This window comes from Triplophysa rosa, linkage group LG14, assembly GCF_024868665.1.
Source record: "Triplophysa rosa linkage group LG14, Trosa_1v2, whole genome shotgun sequence".
Taxonomy (NCBI): Eukaryota; Metazoa; Chordata; class Actinopteri; order Cypriniformes; family Nemacheilidae; genus Triplophysa; species Triplophysa rosa.
In genome coordinates, this window is record NC_079903.1 from 15407575 (window position 1) to 15429351 (window position 21777).

General features: G+C 38.5%; 2 protein-coding genes across 3 annotated transcripts in view; both read left to right on the forward strand.

The window, feature by feature from the left end:
- The window catches only part of bcas3 (BCAS3 microtubule associated cell migration factor), a 205445-nt gene extending 201991 nt beyond the window's left edge, over nucleotides 1–3454 (forward strand). For both annotated transcript variants that reach the window (XM_057350698.1, XM_057350699.1), the window contains one exon: nucleotides 3303–3454. In XM_057350698.1, coding sequence (XP_057206681.1) covers nucleotides 3303–3451 — 149 coding nt within the window. In that variant the 3' untranslated portion in view covers nucleotides 3452–3454. The remainder of the gene's footprint in view (nucleotides 1–3302) is intronic.
- Nucleotides 3455–12023: 8569 nt separating this feature from the next.
- On the forward strand, nucleotides 12024–19782 carry tbx2b (T-box transcription factor 2b). Its single transcript, XM_057351848.1, has 7 exons — nucleotides 12024–12831; nucleotides 13602–13869; nucleotides 14931–15077; nucleotides 16044–16120; nucleotides 16302–16468; nucleotides 17154–17761; nucleotides 18339–19782. The coding sequence occupies exons 1-7, from the start codon at nucleotides 12470–12472 to the stop codon at nucleotides 18777–18779; spliced, it is 2070 nt and encodes a 689-aa protein (XP_057207831.1). The 5' UTR covers nucleotides 12024–12469; the 3' UTR covers nucleotides 18780–19782.
- Nucleotides 19783–21777: the final 1995 nt, after the last annotated feature.

Sequence of the window (21777 nt, forward strand, 5' to 3'; positions counted from 1 at the left end):
AACTTATGCACTTACATGCAGCGCATGCTCCTTCTCCTGCTCTCCCTGGTTGACGCGTGGGCATGCTCTTTCATTTCGCTCTTGCGGGTTGACGCGTGGGCGTGCTTTTCCGGAAGAACTGTCCAATAAGGGACCAAGAAAAGTTGTCACGTAAGGGAATTTCGTGTTCGAAAAAAACTTTCAGAAACCTGTACGAACGCTGGGGGAGTGTATCGAGCACAGAAATACTACGTCATACATCCAACTCGTTTTTTGACAAGTTGACCATGTCAAGCATGAGAAGCCAGCACGTTTAATATTGTAAAGAAGTCAGAATGCATGACACGCTGCGGTACCCACCCCCCCCCCCCCCCCTTTAATGATCAGTTAACTCTTATCCACCAAACCCCTCCCAGTGTACTGTGCAGGGGACTTGAGCTACATGCATGCCCGCGTGTTCTCTGTCACACATTCATGTTCTTTACTGAGTCTAATGTGCAAGCATGTGCTGGTTACCCACAGCAAACAGCGCTGCAGGATCTTCAAATGTCTGTGTTATGGTGGACTTGTGTTTATGGCCTGAAACCAGCCTGTTTGATAGTTTCACTGGAGTCTTGTTGCTGGGGACCAGCCACAGGAGCCACAAAACAATCAAACATGACTGTGCTGATCCAGGGAGAGGGAATAGGAACAGAAAGAATCTGTTAGCGTGTGTAATGTGTGTATGGTTATAGAGTTGTGCTGGGAGATTGTATGTAGTGTGTGTTTAATGTGGAATGTAGAAGATTGCTGCTGGTACAAATGATGTATATTATAAAATTGAGAGGTGGGCAATTCCAGCATTATGGACATGACATTTTGCGTTATGGGCGTGACATAAAAATGCTCAGAGAATGTATTTGTTACGAATATATTGAACCATTTGTTTGTATTTTACTAAACCCTTGTTGATGGAGTCTAAACATCAGAAAAATGTAAAAATGTGAAATGTTCTATTTTAAAAAAGGGAAATAAACATGCGTTATGGATGTGACAAAAAAGGACATGGTTTTTGGGAGACTACAAGCTTTGCAGGATTTCTGTGAATTAAAATGCACAAACCTGAAGCAATAATACCCAGTGAATGGAGAGGGATGCCTCTTTATAGAACATAAAATAGTTACTTTAATTAAATTTTGATGTGTCCATTTATGAGGAATATGTCCCGTTATGGCACTTAACTGTCTATGAAAAATCATGCACTAAAAATAAAACAAATGCTTTAAAAACTTGAAGAGAGACCTCACATGGGAAGCCTATTTGAACCACCAAATGTTGATATCTGTGCTGTTAGCAAAGTAAAAACCGTTGGTAAAAACTTGGTAAGGTTGGCATTTTCACGGAATTGCCCAGGTCTGGTCCTGGATGTTGATTGGTCAATAGATGTGGTTTATTGACAATAAAGTGCAGCTATGACCTATTCACTGAGATACTGTTAATATTCAAATATAAATACTGTAAATGCAGCGATCATGAAATTTAATTACAAAACGTTCTGTTAATAAAAATGTTTTAATATTGCAGTTCTCACTTATAAATGCAGTAAGGCATTTGATATTGTTCATATTATGAATATAATCACTGCATTGTGATTTAAATGAATAGTTCGCCCCAAAAAATATATTCTAGTCTTCTCATGGCTTACTGCTTAACTTAGTGATATGAATTAAATTGTATTTTATGTGAAAGAAACCAAAGCTCACCCCCTCATACTGTATGTGTGTGACATCATTTGTCTGCACTAAGGCCAAAAGCACAGTTGCAGCGGAAACGCATCGCTGCTGGTGCTCTCCCTTCCACGCAGATTCACAAACAAACATGCACTGCCTGCGGTCCTCAACAGAACAGTGTCCGGTCCAGGTGTGGGCTCTGACCGTCTGAGCTCTGCCTTTAATTGCTACAAGACTCTATAGCATCATCCAACCGCTGTTTTATTCGCGCTGTGTCCCTGTGCTATCTGCCGGGCACACGAGAAAAAGCGCAGCCGGCGTCTCATCTCTGGCACGCTTCTTTTACTTTGAGCCTGCAGAACAGGATTTACGAGCACCTGTCACAGGGGTATGTGCAGGGTGCACACTTCCCAAAGCAAACAAACAGCTCTTTTCCTCCCCCATGGGCGCAAATCATCAGAGAGAATGTGACCACCCAGTCCCTACTATCATTTTAGCACCGTACTCTGTGTGTGTTTGTATGCCAGACATTTTGTATACACACCAGATAATATCTGAAAAATTATGGACATGACCGGACTGCACGTGATGTATGTTCAAAACACTGCGTACATCACAGCTGTTATGAGTCTGTGCCGGTGTGAGGTGATGGTGTGTACGCTGAGAATGTGTTAACAACATTCACAACATATACAAAACAAATCATGCCGAAAAATAACATGCTATTAAATGTGCCAAAAACAGAATGTTTTCCCAATATATCAATATATATATAACAGCATGGTCCTTGACATGAGATTTTTTTTCTATAACCCATACAGAGAAAACATTTGTTTATTTGTTTGTTTATTTATATTTGATCATCTATTATATTTTATCCCAAAATTTGCATTTATAAATATATAGACGGTTTCAGCAGCAACAACATAAACTAATGTAATGAGGCCCAAACATAAAGTTTTAATAAACATTTAAAACAGTTAATATGCAATCAAATATTCATATTAATACATTTTATAACCAAACACAGACCGGAAGTTAACTTCAGGCCAGGCGTGTGCGTGCAGTGAAACAGTCTATATTTTTATTTTCACTTCACTTAGAATTTTTTATATTTACACATTTTTGTCAGATCTTAGAGGCCGGAGAGTTTTTCCTGATTTCATAAACACAATCCATTTCCCAGTATTGCAAGAACTTCTCCATGTGTTGATTTAGTGAAAAGGTCATTTTCTCCACTTATGATTAGACACAATGTCCAGTCCGACTTTGTTGAAGGGTTAATGAAGTGCATGAATTTTCTGTGAAAATGTGTTTTTCAAAAGTCCAGTTTTATTATTATTTTTTTGTCATCATGAGGTAATAAATGTCTGTAAGCAGTGTACAAGAATGGTAGCAACTCCGTCTAGTTAATGTGTTCTTAGTTAGCAATAAGTCATTTTGAGGACCTGAAGTACATACTTTTGTCTCATTCCTCCTTAATGTAAGGAAAACAACTGAATCATTATAGAATAGAAATGAAACCGAAATCACTGCAGCAAACCTTTAAGAAAACAATTTATTGAATGCATGCTCATGTCATGTTGTATTTTTATTTTCTTTCCAACACATCAGAGCTGCAGAGGGAAGGAAGCATTGAGACGCTCAGCAACAGCTCCGGCTCCACCAGTGGAAGCATTCCCCGGAACTTCGAGGGTTACCGGTCCCCCCTCCCCACCAATGAGAGCCAGCCCCTCAGCCTCTACCCCACCCCATTCCCCTAAAACCAGTTCTGACCCACGGAAGCCCTCTGTCACCTTGGAACAATCTTGACCGCACCACAATACCCTATCGAAGAGCCCCCACCAGCTTTCTCCTGCGTGTCTTTACCCTAATGCCTGTTATTTCAAATGTGGATTGTCCTTAAATCAAGCTAGGCATGCAGAAAACCCCCTGCTCGATCAGGAATTAAGTGTCTTACATGTAGTGCTTCTCTGACAATGCACCCTAATGTAATTTCACTTTCCTCAGATGAATGTTGAAGTGATGTAGCCTCTGTTTTAGAGAGAAGAGAGCTCTATATATTAACCTTGACCGGTCTGATGTACTGTTGAAGAGTTGGCACTTTTCTCAAAGATGTGTCATATTACCAATATCATTATCAATTGAACTTCCAGTGTGCGTGTATCTTTATTGATTACTCTTCGAGCGTGTGTGTGTGTGTGTGTGTGTGTGTGCGTGTGCGTGTGCGTGTGCGTGTGCGTGTGCGTGTGCGTGTGCGGGTGCGGGTGCGGGTGTGCGTGTGCGTGCGTGTTTGAGTGGGTGTGTCCATCAATTCTATCTTGATTAGATGAGTTTATGAAGCATTACATTGAGTGACTTACTGATCAAATTGGCAATTGAGCTGCACTGTGGTTTTCTTTCATATTCATAACTGCCATAGTGTTTTGATCTGTTTTAGTGTACTGTAGTTAATAGTTGAAATGTATTGGACATTTTCTTTTATTTGATACATTTGGTTATGTTTACGATTTAAATGTTGTGTTACATTATAGTGTTGTTCTGTATATTTGACGGTTTTAATGAAACTTCTTGGACTTCTTTTGGATTTGCAAAGATTTTTTTTTTTTAAAGGGATGCTTGTTTACAGATTGTTTGCGGGCCTCCAGGATCCACAACACATTTCATTCAGTTCAGATGGCTACCCAGCACACAAAATCATCATCATCCATATATCAGTATGCATAAGCTTAACAGATTTATATTGAATAAGAAGAATGTCCTTAAATTTAGCTACATTTTTCACTTAATTACTGTTTATATATTTCTCTAAACCAATACAGAGCTATGAAATTGTCAGAAGAATTGCAGATGTAATTATCAACTTGTCAAAAGATTCAAAGAGATGCTGTTGGCTGACAGCTCATTGCATGTTGAAAGCTTGAGAACCTGGAAATCTGAAGAGAAAACGTGGCAGGTTGTTTACCATAATTTATAGGCAGAATTACAGTTGGCATGACGTCATGTCAGAATGCAGTGCACATGCTTTGTATGGACTATTTTTTTGTAATGATACCTAATCTCATGAAACAGGAATTCATGCAAGTGAAATTGACTCTTTACATTTGTGTGTGTTTGCTTAATACAGTATATGCATTTTGACTCTCTGTTCAGTAATTCCCTTATTAATGTACCTTGCTTTTCATCTTCTTTCCAGAATATATTTGTAAGGAAAATAAATGCATTTAAATTGTAAAATACAATCCCTACCTTCGTTTAGCATACTGTTAGCGTACAGTGAAGTCCACAGACTTAAGGACAGATTTCTGATGCTTTAATTGATTCCGTTTTAACTTGATTTCATTATTATATCATAAATTCATAAATGTAAGCAGGTATTTCTCAGCAGGAATTGTACACAGATATTGCTATCAGATTAATGTAGAAAATGTATTGAAGTGCTATTGTTAAATAAAATCTTACACCGTTGTGGGCAACTTGACCCGCTGTCCACAGGGCAGACAAAACCACTGACAAAGCTGCTGTTGTTTCATCACAGTGACCTTTATTATGTGCAGTCACACAAGCAGAGATATCCGATTCTTGCAAAGAGCAGGAAATATTTTTTCAACAAATACCATTAAATTTTCAGTATTTTGCTGTTTTCTCTGCCCTCGCACACAAATGTTAAATGTGCCATGGACACCATAGACACAATAAACAGAGGTTTTTTTTCTGGGTTCTTGTCTCCAATGTCACCAAGGCGATGTGATGTGGACTATGTTGAGGGCAGTGTCAGGCCTTCCACCTTCAGTCTAGTAGGTCGGCCCTCCTTTCTCTCTCTCCAGACCGCCAGTGCCACCTTATCACTGAAGCGTCAGCCTATAAATACCAACAGAAGATAGAGACATTTCAGTGAGAGGTGTCAGATGTTTCTTCGTGTCTTTTGGTCAAGAAGGCTGCTGTGCAAATTTGTACATTTACTTTCGAAAAAACGATCTATAAACCGTCTGCCGTTTAGTCTCGCAGTGGCACTGATACACAATCTACAATGAGTCAATCTGTCAAGGGTTGTTAGAAATCCATTTAGGATTTTGTGGCTGTTTGTTACAAAACACTCATTAAATCATCCACACATTGTGCATCCCAAAGTCTTTAATAAACATCTATTTTCTGGCACGCCTGCTGGTCTCCCCAATTCGGATGTCATGCATCTCTTAACTACTAACTAAAACATCACGTTTTGGACTTGCACTGCTTCTCTTGAACCAACAATATAAAAAGTGATTATTGTTGTTTTTCGATTACAATCACTCCCAGGAAGAATTAATACAGAAGTTGGGATCATCGTATCAATTTGATATTAATTAACTTTTCGTAAACGTGGGACGAAATTCAGAAATAACTGACAGTAAGGCTTTAGGTGAAAACAAGCATTGATAAATAGGCCACACATACAGTTATTAGAAAATACATCTAAGTGCTTATCGTAACACTTGGCCTAAATATCAGATGTATAGGATAATTGTAAACACATTCATAATACACACCTCAATATACGACAGAACGTGCCATGATGTTGAGCACCTAATGTATTTTACAGTATAGGCTATTTTACAATAAATTGTTATTGTTTTTCGGGCGTCTGGGGATTGATTGTAAACTGAAAGACCGTTATCTCGCATCAATACCTAGATAGCACAACTCATAAGCTTTGTGTTGTAATATTGTTATCAGACGACATGTGTAAGGCACTCTCTTCGATAAAGACAACGAACTACATATCTAACAGCTCCGGAGGGATTAAAAAGGTCGACGTTGACACTATTTTTCAATGAGCTGCTGAACAGTCTCGATTACATCAATTTATCTTCAGAATCCCAACACCTCGCGCGTCTCATCAGACGTCTGTGCTGCTTACAGACACATCTCAAACAAACGCCGAAAGACAAAGTACAGCTATCTTTTCTTTATCTGTGTCATTCTCACTTTTTTGAGAGGACGCCTGTTCTAGTATTGTTAATTGATAGTGTTGTGAGGTTTCTTTCACTATTCGTTGCTTTACAATAATTTAAACTGGCTATTATATCCGGGAGAAAAACGAAACATTTTATTGTACAGTTGCAATTTATTGTGTAGTGCAAATATCATTAAATAAATGTGAAAAAGTGACAACAACACGTAAGTTATTAAACAGTGAAAACAGACGGTTTTTGCTTCAAGTTGGACATTTCTAATTAGACGTAAACAAGAAAAAAGTGCGTAGCCAAAATAATATCAGTAAGCAAATTCGAAACGGTTGCCTTCATGTTGCTCTTTGTGGATATGAATGTGAAATGAAAATGTAAAACGAAAGAAAACAAATAGTTAGGTAACGAGCATTTTTGTTTAAAAATATTTGTGTAAAAACATTATGAGGATTTATTAGAGCATAGGTAGCCGATACTGTATTACTGGCGTCTAGAGATTTATCTCTACATCAAATACAAGTGTAATATTATCTTTTTCTGAACCACAAAGTAAGTCCGAATATCATATATTCAATATACAAAATATCAATTCAAATATTAATCACTTGTTGCATGAGATGGCGCATGAGAAATAACCGCTGACGTCAAATTATGGGGTCAGTATCACACGAGAAAAGCTCAAGGGACCAAGCGTGTGTGTGACCAAAGATAGGCTGCAACAAATACATCAATTAATTGTATTAAATTTATGGGTTGTAAGACAGTGTTGTGCTGTTTATTGAATCTGACAATATAAAAAATCACAAAATTAGGCTTGCTCATTTACAAAAAAAAGATAATTTAGGCTGCAAAACAAAGTGTAATACCAAACATGATTTAGTATATAATATCATAGCAAACAATTAGTCCCGTCTATGCCCAAAACATGTTCCTAAATGAGTGTAAAACTATTTTTTTCAGTAGACCTCGATTTAAGATGTTTACTATTGTCCGTGATGATGACAATACAAAGCACAGAACGGTACGCAGAACCAGGTGCACCTATTCCCAGCGGGACCTACAGACATTACAGCGCCCCCACCTGTTACCTGACAAAGGTGTACCTTCACCGAAGCTTGGTAACAATGATTTGCTCAAAAAATCTTATTTTAAAAGCTATTTTTCTCGTTTTTGGTATTTTTGAGGTATAGTTCCGAATTATTGATATGACCTGACGGCCTTATGTGATGATAACGATTTCTTGATAGTATAAAAAAGTGAGTAGGGCCTAATAAAACACAATTGATTTGTAAATTATTTAACGTTAGTATTTTCAAAAGATATTGTGATTTGCTATGATTTGTTTGTTTATTGGTCTCGTATTACTATAGCCTATAGAAACTTATCATATGTTTTGTGGGGAAAAAACAATAAATAAGTAAACATTCTGTAACTTCGCTGTATTTTGCAAATCTGCTACATTATTTGACCTAATAATTCTTAATATACGGTTGAACAGAGGAAGAGTGGCTATGTAAAGGGTTAGTGTAGACAGTAACGTTACACCAGAGCGGTCAATAAAATTGTTTTGCATCATTCAGATAAAGTCCACGTCCAGAGGAAATGGCACGAAAAGTTCTGCTGACTCGGTTCGGTGACACAAAATTGTCTGTGCGATGAGCAAATTGCCTGATTTGGCACGGGAAGATCAAATACACGGTCCTAATGAAAAAGAAGAGATATGAGGAAATTTAAACAGGGTGTGCGCAGATGGCTCGTAAGAATGGAGGAGAGAGCGAGAGAGAGAGAGAGAGAGAGAGAGAGAGAGGAGGAGGAGGAAAGGAGGAGGAGAGGGGGCTGCTAGCTGGTGGAGGCGCTGGGTATACATGTGACAAGGGGAAATATGAGGGACTTTGACAGGTCTTAAACGGTCTGGCGCCAAGGCCTCAGTCTACTGGCTAAATATAGCAGGAGAGATGATGCAGAGAGATGGGAAGAGATGATGAAAAGATGAAAAGAAGGAGCAACAATGTAAAGGCAGAAAAAAGAGCACCGGTCATTTAATGATCAGCCCTAGAGGATCCTCTAGTTTCATATATGTGAAAGATATTGAAAAGGTTTGCGTTATCTTTTTTGCAGGAACATATTAATTTCCTCAGAGCCCTGGAAACACAATTAGACACATTGTCTTACAGCGGACAACGTCTCAAGGACACACAAAAATGATAGAAGCAGATCATGCATAAAATTTTGACGCTGGGCTATTTTAAACTAATGAAAATTTCCTCTGGTCACAGCCTTACACAAAGACGCCTCTCTGCGTTTCCCGATAGCGCGACAGGAAGTCTTTTCGCATCGCTGTGAATAAAATTGGTCATCGTTTTTCGACGCCTCCTGGTTTTGGCAGTAAACAGTGGCAGGGCAGTGAAAAGTTTTCCAGCATGAACGCTTTTTAAGTCATGTGTGATAAGAGCTCAGCGCATGATTACATTCTTGTCGGTTTAGATGTGTACAGCAGGAAAATCTGGAGTAATTGCAAAGACTCTGTTGATGTGATTACTTCCTTAAGTATATACATAGAAAACCATTACCATTCCCACGTGTGGTTAATCTCCTCCCAATCCAAATCACTCTAAGTCCAAAGATGACACAAAGACTATGATTAGATTTATTTTAAAAACGTACAGTACAGGTAGTACAAACGCTAAAATGTGTCTCCTTATGAGCAATCTTTAATATTTACATCAAGTGCACCAGGTAGGCCTGCTGAAAAACAGCAGAAATTGTCATTTTTGTGCAAATGAACAAATAAGTTTAAGAACCTTTAATCACACGAATTTCCTTCGCATAAGTACAAACTTTACCTTTTAAACTCGCCGTGGAGGTCTGTATAACGATTTACAACAAACGTAAACTATAAAATTAATGAATGGACATATTCAAGTATCTGTATGGAGTTTAAACATAATATTAAAAACTACTAAATGAAACTTATTTTATTCTAACCATGCATTTACATGCAACAATTGTTATAATGGACTCATTTTTGCATTGCTTTTAAACATTTTGTTTAATGCATATTGTATTTTAGACGACATACTATTTATTTTTAATGTTTACCAGTTCGTTTGTCTATTTTAGCTTATTTCTAAAATCAGACCAATATAAACGCAAATAAATTCCGCCCTTTTGCCGTCTGCAATGGTTTAATGTGAGACATGTTTAATTTGTTTTAGGTATAGGCCTAATTTTTACAACTCAAAAATAAGGATATGGCAAAAGTAGGCCTATTCATTTTAATCCAAATAAGTTTCATTATACGGTAAAAAAAAGTATGTTGTGCATATTATTGTATAGCCTACTATTATTGTTAAATCCCATAAAGTCTTTGTTTTGGTTTCTCTCATGGCTACAGCAACAAGTGTCTGTCCTCATTGTTTACCTGTCCTCCTCTTTTCGATGAAAGTGTAACGACTCGTATGTTTTTTTTATTTTTAATAGCTAACTGTGAAATTAATAAATGGTCTTTTAACTCTTTATACAAGAACAATATTTACCGTGTTGGGTTGCAATTCGTAAAGCATACTACAACACTTTTTTACAAAGATCTATTTTGACATACAGCAACCTCTAACGCTCTATAATTTATGCTCTCCAAAACATTTTATTCAACATGATATCTTAAGCAACCAAACTTAATGCAAAAAAACCTTTTCTGTTTTGAACAGAAACTGCAAACAAATATGTTTTTTATCAAGTGCTGACGACGTTTGCATTCACATTTTATACATAATAACGTTTATTTTGCATGCAAGAGCGCATCTTTTATTATGAGAAATAAAACATTAGTGGGTGTATCTATTAGATTTTGTCCGGCGCGGTGAGGGTTAAACATACAGTCTGTCATCATGTTCTGCTGATTCGTATCGAAGTGTAAAAGTGACAACATTCCGCAACCGGTTGTATCCGTCCGCACAAAAACATAGTTTGGAAATTGATGCATTTTGAAAATATTGCTGGCTATTTCTGACATCCCGTCATCTAAAAGGGTTGTTTTACATGCCAGTTTATAATGATCATATGATCAAAAGTAATTTTCAGACAAAGAAAACAAGCACAAGTCAAAACTTTGCCGTGAATGGTTAAAGGATCGGAGTGCACCGTTCGAGGATTTTGGAGTAAATATGAACTGACAAGAGACGGTCCTTTCTGCGGTGCGTCAGCCGACTGGCGCCAAGCGGCTATCTAACAAACCCAATCCAAGTAAATCTAGAGTCCACTGGTGGACTTCTTAAAGGTATAGACTGCACTTATGGCTCGACCTGCTCCTAAACTACAGGTCGAACATGTTGGTATGTCACATGCTGGCAATGAGTCCGTTTGAAACTTAAAGCAACTGAGATGTAGAGATGTGTAATCTCTCGAGAGTTAAGGAAAGTGCTTTTATCCGCTCGCCCTGAAATATTTCACTTATGATTAAAACATCCACTGTTGCATGCCCTACACGTTACACTTAAACATACAGTAAAGTAAAATTAAAGGTAACAACGATGTGGCGGGTTTCCCAAATACCTTATAAAAATTTACAGTTAGAAGAAATGCAACACTCACCAGAAATATCCTTCTTTAGAGTCCATAAACTCTTTTCCTTTTTCTTCGGTACAGCGCAGGGCTGTGCACTTTGAATGGCCGGGGGCAGAATTTAAAGCACAATGTCCGCCGGTTATTGGCTGCTGTTCCTCACATGAAGTCAGTCGCGACACACGCACAGAGTACGGAAATAATTATTCACACAGTGTAATGATGAATTCAATTTATGCGCACAGCAATGTCCTTTAACTGTGAGTGTACTGTGTTGTATTCTATTACCGACATACTCTACGCGTCATTTTTCCACACACGTAAAGCGAATAGATACACCATCTGATGTGTTCTTATTGCGAGTAATTCGCTGAATTCACAATTTTTAAAGCATGTAATATCTTGCGCATCATATTTTTGATCATAATTTGCACTTTTGCGTAATCGTTTATAAATCAATAATCTAAATGTCGTTTTCGTGTCTCGGATAGTGAGTTTGGTTCCTCGTACAAGGAGGCATCGTTTCATTCGTAATTATAAAGCGCAAGCCGATCGAGGTGCTGTCTCCACCGGCTAAGCACTGAGGGCTGACCCGGTGCTTGGCTTGGAGACGGGGGTGGGATTTCCCGATCTTTTCTGTCATTGGTTAATATTTTATTCTGTTGACATGTTTTCTTACTGCTAATGCTTCCGACACCTTCTTGTCCACCCCCTCTCCTTGAGCCTGGCCGGAGCTGTCAAAACCACGCCTATGGAGGCCCACAATTGGTCCAGAAAGCGTAAAATCAGCAATCAAGGGGGCTTGGTTCATTAGTGTTGGGATCAGAGCAGGAAGGACATGTGAGATAGTTACAGTTGTACAGTGGTCAGGGAAAGATCTAACCATTTCAACTCCGCGTCTGTGTAGAATGACTCCGCTTGAATGGACATCCGCATCCAACGCGTAACCTTATTTTTATGAGAGCAACTGTTGGAGAGCAGGAATCCACAGATCTGCCTTGAGAGCGTCGTTGCGCTCACTTTGACTGATATTATTACGGGGACCTGGTGGAAACTAGCAGCAACGGGAGTTAAAGTGGAAGATCATTCTTCGCTGCGTTTGCTCGTTTAAAACGTCAACTATCGCCTTTTCCGATTCACATTTTACACGGCGTTTAAAACTGCTTCGCTGTGCTTCTCCCCTTAGTGAGATTCTTTTGGATAAGCGCTTCTCTTTTTTGCCAGAGAACACCACTGAGTATATTTTTCACTATCATTTTTTTGGATGCACCGATGAGAGATCCAGTTTTTACAGGGACTGCCATGGCTTACCACCCTTTCCACGCTCACCGGCCGACCGACTTTCCCATGTCAGCATTTCTCGCGGCCGCGCAACCCTCATTCTTCCCGGCGCTGACCTTGCCTCCCGGGGCTCTCACAAAGCCGATCCCGGACCATACCCTGGCCGGAGCCGCGGAGGTTGGGCTCCATTCGGCTCTGAGTCATCATCATCAGGCGGCTCATCTGCGCACTCTAAAGAGCTTAGAGCCAGAGGAAGAGGTGGAAGATGATCCAAAAGTCACACTGGAAGCGAAGGATCTATGGGACCAGTTCCACAAATTTGGAACAGAAATGGTTATTACGAAATCTGGCAGGTGAGCTCACAATTCGCATTTGCTCTGTTTTAGTTTTGTTTCTGTATTATTTAAATGGAACAAATACTATTTTGATAACAGTTTGATCGATGGTTGTGCAGGCCCAATAAATAATTACTAATTTTATATCATTTGCACCTCGCTGTCGTAAGTCATTTCTCCTTTATTTCCCTATTAATGTCGCATGGCCTGAATTGGTTAACCTAATTATTATGTCAAGGAGACTTCAGAGCTTTCATGTCTTACTGTCAGAACTATGCACCTGAATGATTAATCTGCTCATTTGATTAATGAAAGCGAAATGGGAAAATTACCATCGATTCGTGTTCTTTCCAAGCAAAAAGAGAGCTTAGGCTTCAAATCGTCTTCTTGTTGCTTATATCAATATGAACAAATATTGACCCTCCTTTAGACACTGTATTGGCACTGTTAATTCGTTAAGCAAAACGTCTTTCTTCTACCCATGTTCTGAGTTGATAGCAAACTACTTTATGTAAAATGTCTGTCACTTTCATGGAAGATTTAAGTCTTGCGGCGAAGTACATTTTCTGTGAATTGTGAATTTCAATTGAGTATTTTGTCTGTGATGCGGCTGCTTTAAGCGAGAGACTTAGTCAGTTTAAAATATATTATTAAAAAACGTTAAATTTTTGTAGGTTTCTTTGGGTAATTTGGTTGGGTTGTTAAAACGTTAAGCTTGTATTTGCCTACCATTTGCTTGTATGCAAAAAAATCTGTACATATTCTCATAATTGTCACCCTTTCTACAGGAGAATGTTTCCACCTTTTAAAGTCCGCATTAATGGACTCGATAAAAAAGCCAAGTATATTCTGTTAATGGATATTGTGGCTGCCGACGACTGCCGCTACAAGTTCCACAACTCTCGCTGGATGGTAGCGGGGAAGGCCGACCCGGAGATGCCAAAGCGAATGTATATACATCCGGATAGCCCAGCTACTGGGGAACAATGGATGGCTAAGCCTGTTGCTTTTCATAAACTCAAGTTAACCAACAACATTTCGGACAAACATGGATTTGTAAGTAACCAATTTAATAACCTTCTTATTTGCATTGTATGCAGGCCTATTAAAATGGCATTAATTGTATTTCTTGGTGGGCTGTAATGCTTTACACACAACATATTTGATAACATATTTCGCCAGAAATAAATGTTGATATTTTGTCTTGGTTCGTGAGAATTTAAAGGCTTTGTAAATATATAATTTAGACCCACACTGGCACATGTCGCGAGTCTTTTCCTCCTTTGTTTCGCTGGATATGAGCGTTTCAGTCATAACTTTATCCCTCATGAATAATGATGACATTGTCAGTCCGGTTATGCAATGTAAATACTTCATCCTGAGTCTTTCTTGGCCGCTGTTACTTCTATTGTTTATGATAGAGGCGAAGATCGCTATAACTTTTATGAGGGTGTGGAAAGACAAAAAAATAGGTCAAAGGAACGGAAATCAATCAGGCTAGTTTACAAATAAGCATTGAAAGAAATTCAAGGATTTCTTGTTGTGTAGAGGGGAGCACAGAAACAAACAACATGCTGAGCGACCTGTCCATTCTCTGAGGTGTTGTTTGGTTTCCATGAAAAACGTTGAGGCGAATGCAACGATGCTGACCAATGCTCGATCTGTACAAATAGCGTGTGCCCTACTCTCATACTCCGACTTGCAAACAAATCCACTGAAAACAAATTAAATATTTACATTAATGGCATAACCATTTGATACGTGTACAGTGAAACACAAAAACGATGTATTTCATAGCTATATTTTATCAAGGGTATGTTCATATATGTTTGCTGTTGTTAACAAATTGTTTTATCAAGAACTCATTTATTTTGAATTTTTTTTGTAATAATGACGCCACTGTCAATCATTTTGCATGGCTAAAATCTAAAGGCCTGTTGTTGTGTGATTCAACCCAAACAGTATTATATTATAGACCTTTTTTTACTATTACACTACTTGTACTAGCCTATACATGTTGACGCAGGATCCAATATCTTAAAGATTTTTAAGCTTGGTGAAAATTGGCCTATTATTTCACTAATTATTTCCATTGCTATTTCTTCCCTTCTTTTTAGACAATCCTGAATTCAATGCATAAATACCAGCCCAGATTCCACATTGTGAGAGCCAACGACATTTTAAAGCTTCCGTACAGTACTTTCAGAACATATGTTTTTCCTGAGACCGATTTTATCGCTGTCACAGCTTATCAAAACGACAAGGTATGTACATTTATTATTTTTTTACGAATTAGAGCAACCGTGTCCTGAATCTTGGAACGAAAGTTTCACAAATGTGCACCTGTAGTGCATATTGTAATCCTCCTATTTTATTTTACAATATTGCATATTCATTATTTAATGCACGTTTTGTTAAGTGTTTTATCAATTTTATCGTTTCTATTTAAATGCAGAATTATAACATTTCAAATTGCTCATAGTGCTACTTTCAACCACTGCTGATGTTAATTGTCGTCTGTGTCCGAGGGGCCTGGTGAGCTTGTCTGTATCGTAAAGTTTATGACATAGAGTCACAATCGATTAGCAGGCACTTAAGCTCGCCGGTTTGTCTCGGAGCTACACACTCTCAGGCGCAGCAATCAAAGCGTGTCAGTTTCAAAACGTAAAAGCAGTAGCGATCTATGGACGTTGAGGCCCTGGTTTCTTCTGAACTTATAGCCTACCGCGTCCAAATCACTTGAACAAAACGAAAATGCTTCTGTTACATCGCTTTGTATTTTCATGGAACTTGTAAAAACTGGCAATGATTGAAACCGCACTATTAATTATTAATAGTAGGCCGGCGTCACTCATCCAGTCTGCCTCTCTTGTTCTCTCTGTTGTGCTGTAGAGAATAACAATTCGCCAAATGGAAAATGTTTACTGTTGGAATTTTCTCAGGGGGGTCGTGATGAGATCTCTTTTTCATTAAACATTTTAATAATTAAATTATCACTCTGAGATAGTCCGTGTAGCGTGTTTAACGGTTTAACGGTGTTGGGATACACCATATAAAATGACTTGCTTGTGTATTTTAATTCGGTATTAATGAGCAATTTGTAGTTTCTAAACTGGTACTGCAGCATACAACAACAATACAACTATACTGCTGTTGCATCAGAAAGACTGCTACAAATTACACCAATATGCAAACAAATAATGTGCATATGTACTTGTCATTGTATTCAGATAACACAACTGAAGATTGATAATAACCCGTTTGCCAAGGGCTTCAGAGACACAGGGAATGGAAGGAGAGAAAAAAGGTATGTCTGAGACTTTCATAGTGTGCGTGCACTATTGCGAAATGTATTTAAACAGGATCCATGACAGACTCCGAGCCTTGCGCTATTATTTTGTTTCATGGCTTAGCTTTTTGTCAAGCATATCAATTGTCTCTCTTTTCTGTTTTTGTAACTTTTGGACTTTGTTTTATTCGTGTTTCAGGAAACAGTTGACCCTTCCATCATTACGCATGTATGAGGATCAATGCAAAGTGGACCGCGATGGCGGAGAGTCTGATGCTTCCTCAAGCGAACCTGCAGCCGGCAGAGATGCTGGTCATTCACCAGGACCCGTTTCAAGCCCACTCACATTTAACCGGAGCAGCAGAGGTAGGTCTAAATCTATAGATCAATTATATTGTTAGGCTTTAGGATCAGTGAGAGAAAACAGGCCTACGTATCGTGTAATTTACAAAACGTTTGGTTATGCTTTCAGTGGTTTTCAAAAGTATTTCATTAATTGACAAAGTAATTTAAATAAAGCATATATCCCAAGATAATTCGTCAACAAGGTAGTGATATGAAAGAGCAACAAGTTTGAAGCCAGAGCTATGTTTCGTAGAAACACATTAGCTTAGTTTGAAGAAAACATAACTAATTGAACATTCGTATTTAATCTAAATGTATTTTTTGGTTACATTTACATTTATGCATTTGGCAGAAGTTTAATTACATTTTTAGAAGTCCCGGTTTCTCCTTAGGTGTTCCCCCATCAATCCGCTCAGGCCTGTTCCAGCCATCACAAATTTTTGTGACTGTAAATATTCCTATAGTGATGAATGTAAATGACTGCTAATTCTGTTTTTTTGTCGCTTTTAGACAAGTTGGCTACGCTTTTTTATTTGAATGATTATTGTGTTTAGGGGATATGAATGAAAATTAGATACAGATACAGAACTGGTGTCAAGCGTCTGTCCTTGCTAAATTATCCCTCTTCCTGAAGGTTAACTTACTACAAGTATATTTAGGCATCTGGATACATGGGTAATTGCTAATAAAATATTTACTTTTGCAGAGGACAAAACATGCACTGACAGTGAACACGAACTGGACAACCAAGATGAGCGATGTGGAGGCTCAAGCAGTCCTGGGCCCGAACCGCCATCTCCATTCAGGTCGAGATGTGAGGAGCGTGGACGCGAGAAACCTGTTTTAGAGAAGAAAGACGATTACATCGACTCCAGAAAATCAAGCGATTCAATATTTAGCATCAGAAATCTGTCAAAAGACAAAATAGAGAGCAGGCCCAGGAAGGACACAGACTTGTCAAAGAAGGACGTGGAAAACAGGGGTCTCAGCAGCAGTAAAGACAGCTTCTCCCCTCTAATGGTACAGACAGAGAGCCCTTCACATTTTGGGGCAGGGCACCTTCAGAGTTTGGCGCTCTCCGGCCTACACAGTCAACAGTTCTTTAACCCACTAAACTCCGGACAACCTCTATTATTTCACCCTGGACAGTTTGCCATGGCACCTGGAGCGTTTACAGCCATGGGTATGGGACATCTATTAGCTTCCGTTTCAGGAGCTGGTGGTCTTGAAAATGGAAGCCTGTCGGTCCAGGGCACCGGGAGCAGCCCGAGTTCTTTTCCATTTCATCTGTCTCAACACATGCTTGCCTCTCAGGTGAGTCAACTCTCTCCATTAAAATTTAAATCGTTGCCATGATACCGTGTCTGGTTATGTTAGCACGTGAATAAAAACAAGCTATAGCCTAAATACAGCTTGAGGTAGATTTGGTAGGATGTGTTTTAATTTCACAGATTACATATTATTTTCCTATTCAACAACGGCTTTCAAGAAATATTCACCTTTATGACAATTAGTTACGAATAACTGAATATTTTTGTAAAACTTATGTTACAAAAAAAATAGGCCTGATGCTAAATAATTGAAATAATGAAATAAAGTGATAAAACACACAATTACACAAAATGATTGAACACATAATTTGTAAATAAATATGAATACATTTTACTATATATTTATATGTGAACGTGTAATAGTAAAAAATATTTACTTCCATTGATTTTGTTAGCCTATGCCTAAAGTATCAGTGAGTAATATAATTTTAAATTTGTCTCTAACCCAACGTGCCCCTTGGTCAAAAACTTCTGTGAACAGGTTACAGTAAAAAAGCTCTTCTCTGAAACTCTTCAAGCTGTTGTATGTTCAGGCAGCTAACGAATGTCTTTTCTTTCAGGGCATTCCGATGCCAACCTTCGGTGGACTTTTCCCGTACCCGTACACCTACATGGCCGCGGCAGCTGCGGCGGCCTCCGCCCTTCCAGCGAGCAGCACGGCCTCCTCGCTCTCCAGGAACCCGTTTCTGAGCGGCTCCGCTCACCCGCGATTGCGATTCAACCCTTACCAGCTCCCCGTGTCTATCCCGAAAAGCACAAACCTGCTTACCACCGGATTGCCAAGCGGCCTAAACCCCTCATCCGAATCCTCAAAGTGCGGTAGCAGGGAGACGAGTCCTGTGCCCGACCAGCATAACCATAAACCAGGTGTCAGTCAGAGAAACGGTTCAACTAAAACAACGATGAAGGAATCCATCAATGAACTCCAGAACATACAGAGACTAGTAAGCGGCATAGAGAGTCAGCGGGACACTTCCTCGCCTAGGGATTCTCCCAAGTGATCAAGCTACCCTAAACCTATCCAGGGCATGACTTGAATTGCCAGAGGATTTTATTAAGCGGTTCTCTGCGACGCATTTCATTACGTACTGTTTTACGCATGGGTGACTGAGCGGAAAAAAGCAAAGAAGTCAAGAAGTAAAATATTTTTTTTAAAGTACCATATATTGGACTTGGTGCTCTTGCGGTGGATATTTACGTAGAAAGTGCTGCGAAGACAATCTACAGTGTAGCCTCATCGACTCTGTGTAGAACCTGTTGACAAGACCACACCAATCTTTTGAGAGGACGAGGGGAATTGAGAAATCAAATTAAGTTTTACGTGTTGTCAATAGGATCACTTCTAGTCGCAATATCTGAAGGGTGATTCAAACAAGATCTGTAGACTTGAAAACAAAGCTTCAACCCAAAAAGTTAAACAAAACACACAAAACAAGGAAAAAATTAAAAGGATATTTCAAAAGGGATGATAAGTGGACCGTTAGATCCGACAGACAGTTATACCTGAACTATTTAATGTAATTATTAATAAAAGAAAACCTAATTCTGTAAATAAGCTACAAGGACCTAAGAATATGCAAATTGGTATTAATTTATTCAAAGCTGTACATTTGCGTGTACATAATATTTAGAGTTTAACTCATTGCATTTTTTTTTCTCACAATGGTTATTGTAAATGAAAGTTATAGCGTTTGTTGTTTGGAGACAGAAGGTGTTCTCTGTGATGCGTTGCTGTTTAATCTGCCTGTGACACGTATTGAAAGCGTGCGCCATCATTGCATTGTAGCAGTCGCTGTAAAGACACTTATTACATCGGAGAAACTTATCAGCGGGACTCACAAGGTTTGGAAAGCCTCAGGTTAATGTACTCCAACACAGAAGAGACCGACATTCCTCTTCTTGAGCTGTTTATATAAAGAAATATATGAACGTGTCCCGTCTTGCTGGCTGTCCGGATTTTTGTTGTTGTTGTTGTAGGATTCTTTCACAATTTCAATAAAAAAAATCAATGTTTAAATATTTTAACTGTATGACACTTAATGCATTAACACATTTTTAAGGAATGTCATTTTAACGTGTCAAGAAGGTGTTTTAAACAATAGTGATTAAAAAATCTGCATAACATAACACTGTTCATATGATAAAAATGTAAAATGCAATACATAAACAATTTGTTTTAAACAGCAGAAAGCTGGTCCACACAATCACGCTTTTGGATAGGCTATCTGGATATTTCCGTTTATGATTTTTGTGGACGGTCAAAGAAAAATTTTGTGTATTGGCCCAGCAAAGGCAAATGCTATTGCGCCCTCTGTCGTGCACTCCACAGTGTAGTAGTTCACTATGCACTTTGCAGCCCTCACCAATATCAACGTGATTTTAAGACACTGGCAGCTACAAAGTTGTATTTTATTGCATGTGCAAAAATGTCAATTGCTATCGTTTTTATTGTTATTTTACAAACAGTTGAAACAACAGCAACACAAAAAGGCAAATATATTTCTACTACTATCATTACTACTAATACAACATTATTATGATGATTATGATGATGATGATGATGATGATTATTAATATATAATATATATTATATAATTAATTAATAAAAATCTTAATAATAATAACAAACAATGTATAAACTTAGTTAACCAGATAAAAACAGGGAACAAAAACCAGAGGTCTGAATTGGAATTCTTTATTGTTTCTATTTTCCTGTGGAGTATAATGCCACCTATTGTAGGCTATTATTTTAACCTATTTATAGTCATGAAGCTGTAATGTACGATTATTTATAGACAATGCTGGAGTCATGAACAGCACTACCCTCGACCCTCCCCACCTCCTTTCCTTCATTCTCTTTGAACGACCGAAATATGCTGTGCGCACTTTGGCAACCAACGACCATTAACCATTTGCGGGCAACCAGAATCAGATTTGATATGCTGCACAGCAGAGGTAAAAATTAGGGGCAAACTAGTTTCATGTTATAGTGAAAGGGTTAAGTGCTGCAGCTCGGGAGGTTAGGGAGGATGAGTGTTTGGACGCCCAGCCACTTTGGCTGCAGACAGTCCTTTGTCCAGCAACCGGCGCCTGTCGCCTGCCTGCCGGCCATGCAGCCTCCCCACACCCGCGTACAAAGGCGCAGATCCCGAGAGTTACAGTTCCTAATTAGAGAACCCCCTTGTTTCTGTTCTTCTCTTTCTCGTGCAATACCCACAAGCCCTCGTTTTCATTAAGGGGCCATTGTTAAACGCTGTTATGTTCAATTAACAGAGCGAAAAACGCGACGTAACTCTTTGTCCAAACTAATCAGTCAACGACCAATCAATCAATAGAAGGCGATGAGAAATGATTATGGTGCTGCCGTGTAACAGAAATACAAGTGATTATGTTTATATAGGCTATTTATCCTTAAGTTAACAGAATCGGAAAGTGAGAATAACTAGCACACAGGCCTCAGGTCACGCAGAAGCCAATTACCAATCGTCTCTTTATATTAATAAAAAAATACACAAAAGGACCTTTGACAACGTGTGGTTTCTCACAGTACCCCGGTAAAGTTCTTTATCTGCAGGAGCTGAAACTGAACACCGAGAGGCTTGAAAATCTATGAAGGCACTGAGGGGTTGAGATGACTTGTTGCTGATATCATTCAGTTCTTCGAAACGCAGAAATAGCCTACTGTATAAAGAACAGAGAGCAGAGAGACGGACACTTTAAATACACTCTTTCGAGTTATGTTAGTTTAAAGAGAAAACACAACATTAAAATGATTGTATAGGATTCCAATATGGTTTACAAAAAATGACTTTTTTGTCATTTATCCTATTTTTAAATGAACATTTCTTTGGGGCAGTTGGGGGCACTTTGTCGTGACGCAATGCTTAATAAAATAATTATTAAACAAATATATTAATACTATTTAAATAATTATATAAACATATTTAAATATTATTATATAACCTTCGGCTGGCCAAAAATTTTTTTTTGACCCAATAA

What these genes read in the sequence shown, in the direction of transcription:
- tbx2b (XM_057351848.1), top strand. Translation starts at nt 12,470, where the DNA reads ATGAGAGATCCAGTTTTTACAGGGACTGCCATGGCTTACCACCCTTTC. An exon ending in TTTCGGACAAACATGGATTT is followed by an intron (nt 13,870 to 14,930) that starts GTAAGTAACCAA and finishes CCTTCTTTTTAG; the next exon opens with ACAATCCTGAATTCAATGCA. An exon ending in AACACATGCTTGCCTCTCAG is followed by an intron (nt 17,762 to 18,338) that starts GTGAGTCAACTC and finishes CTTTTCTTTCAG; the next exon opens with GGCATTCCGATGCCAACCTT.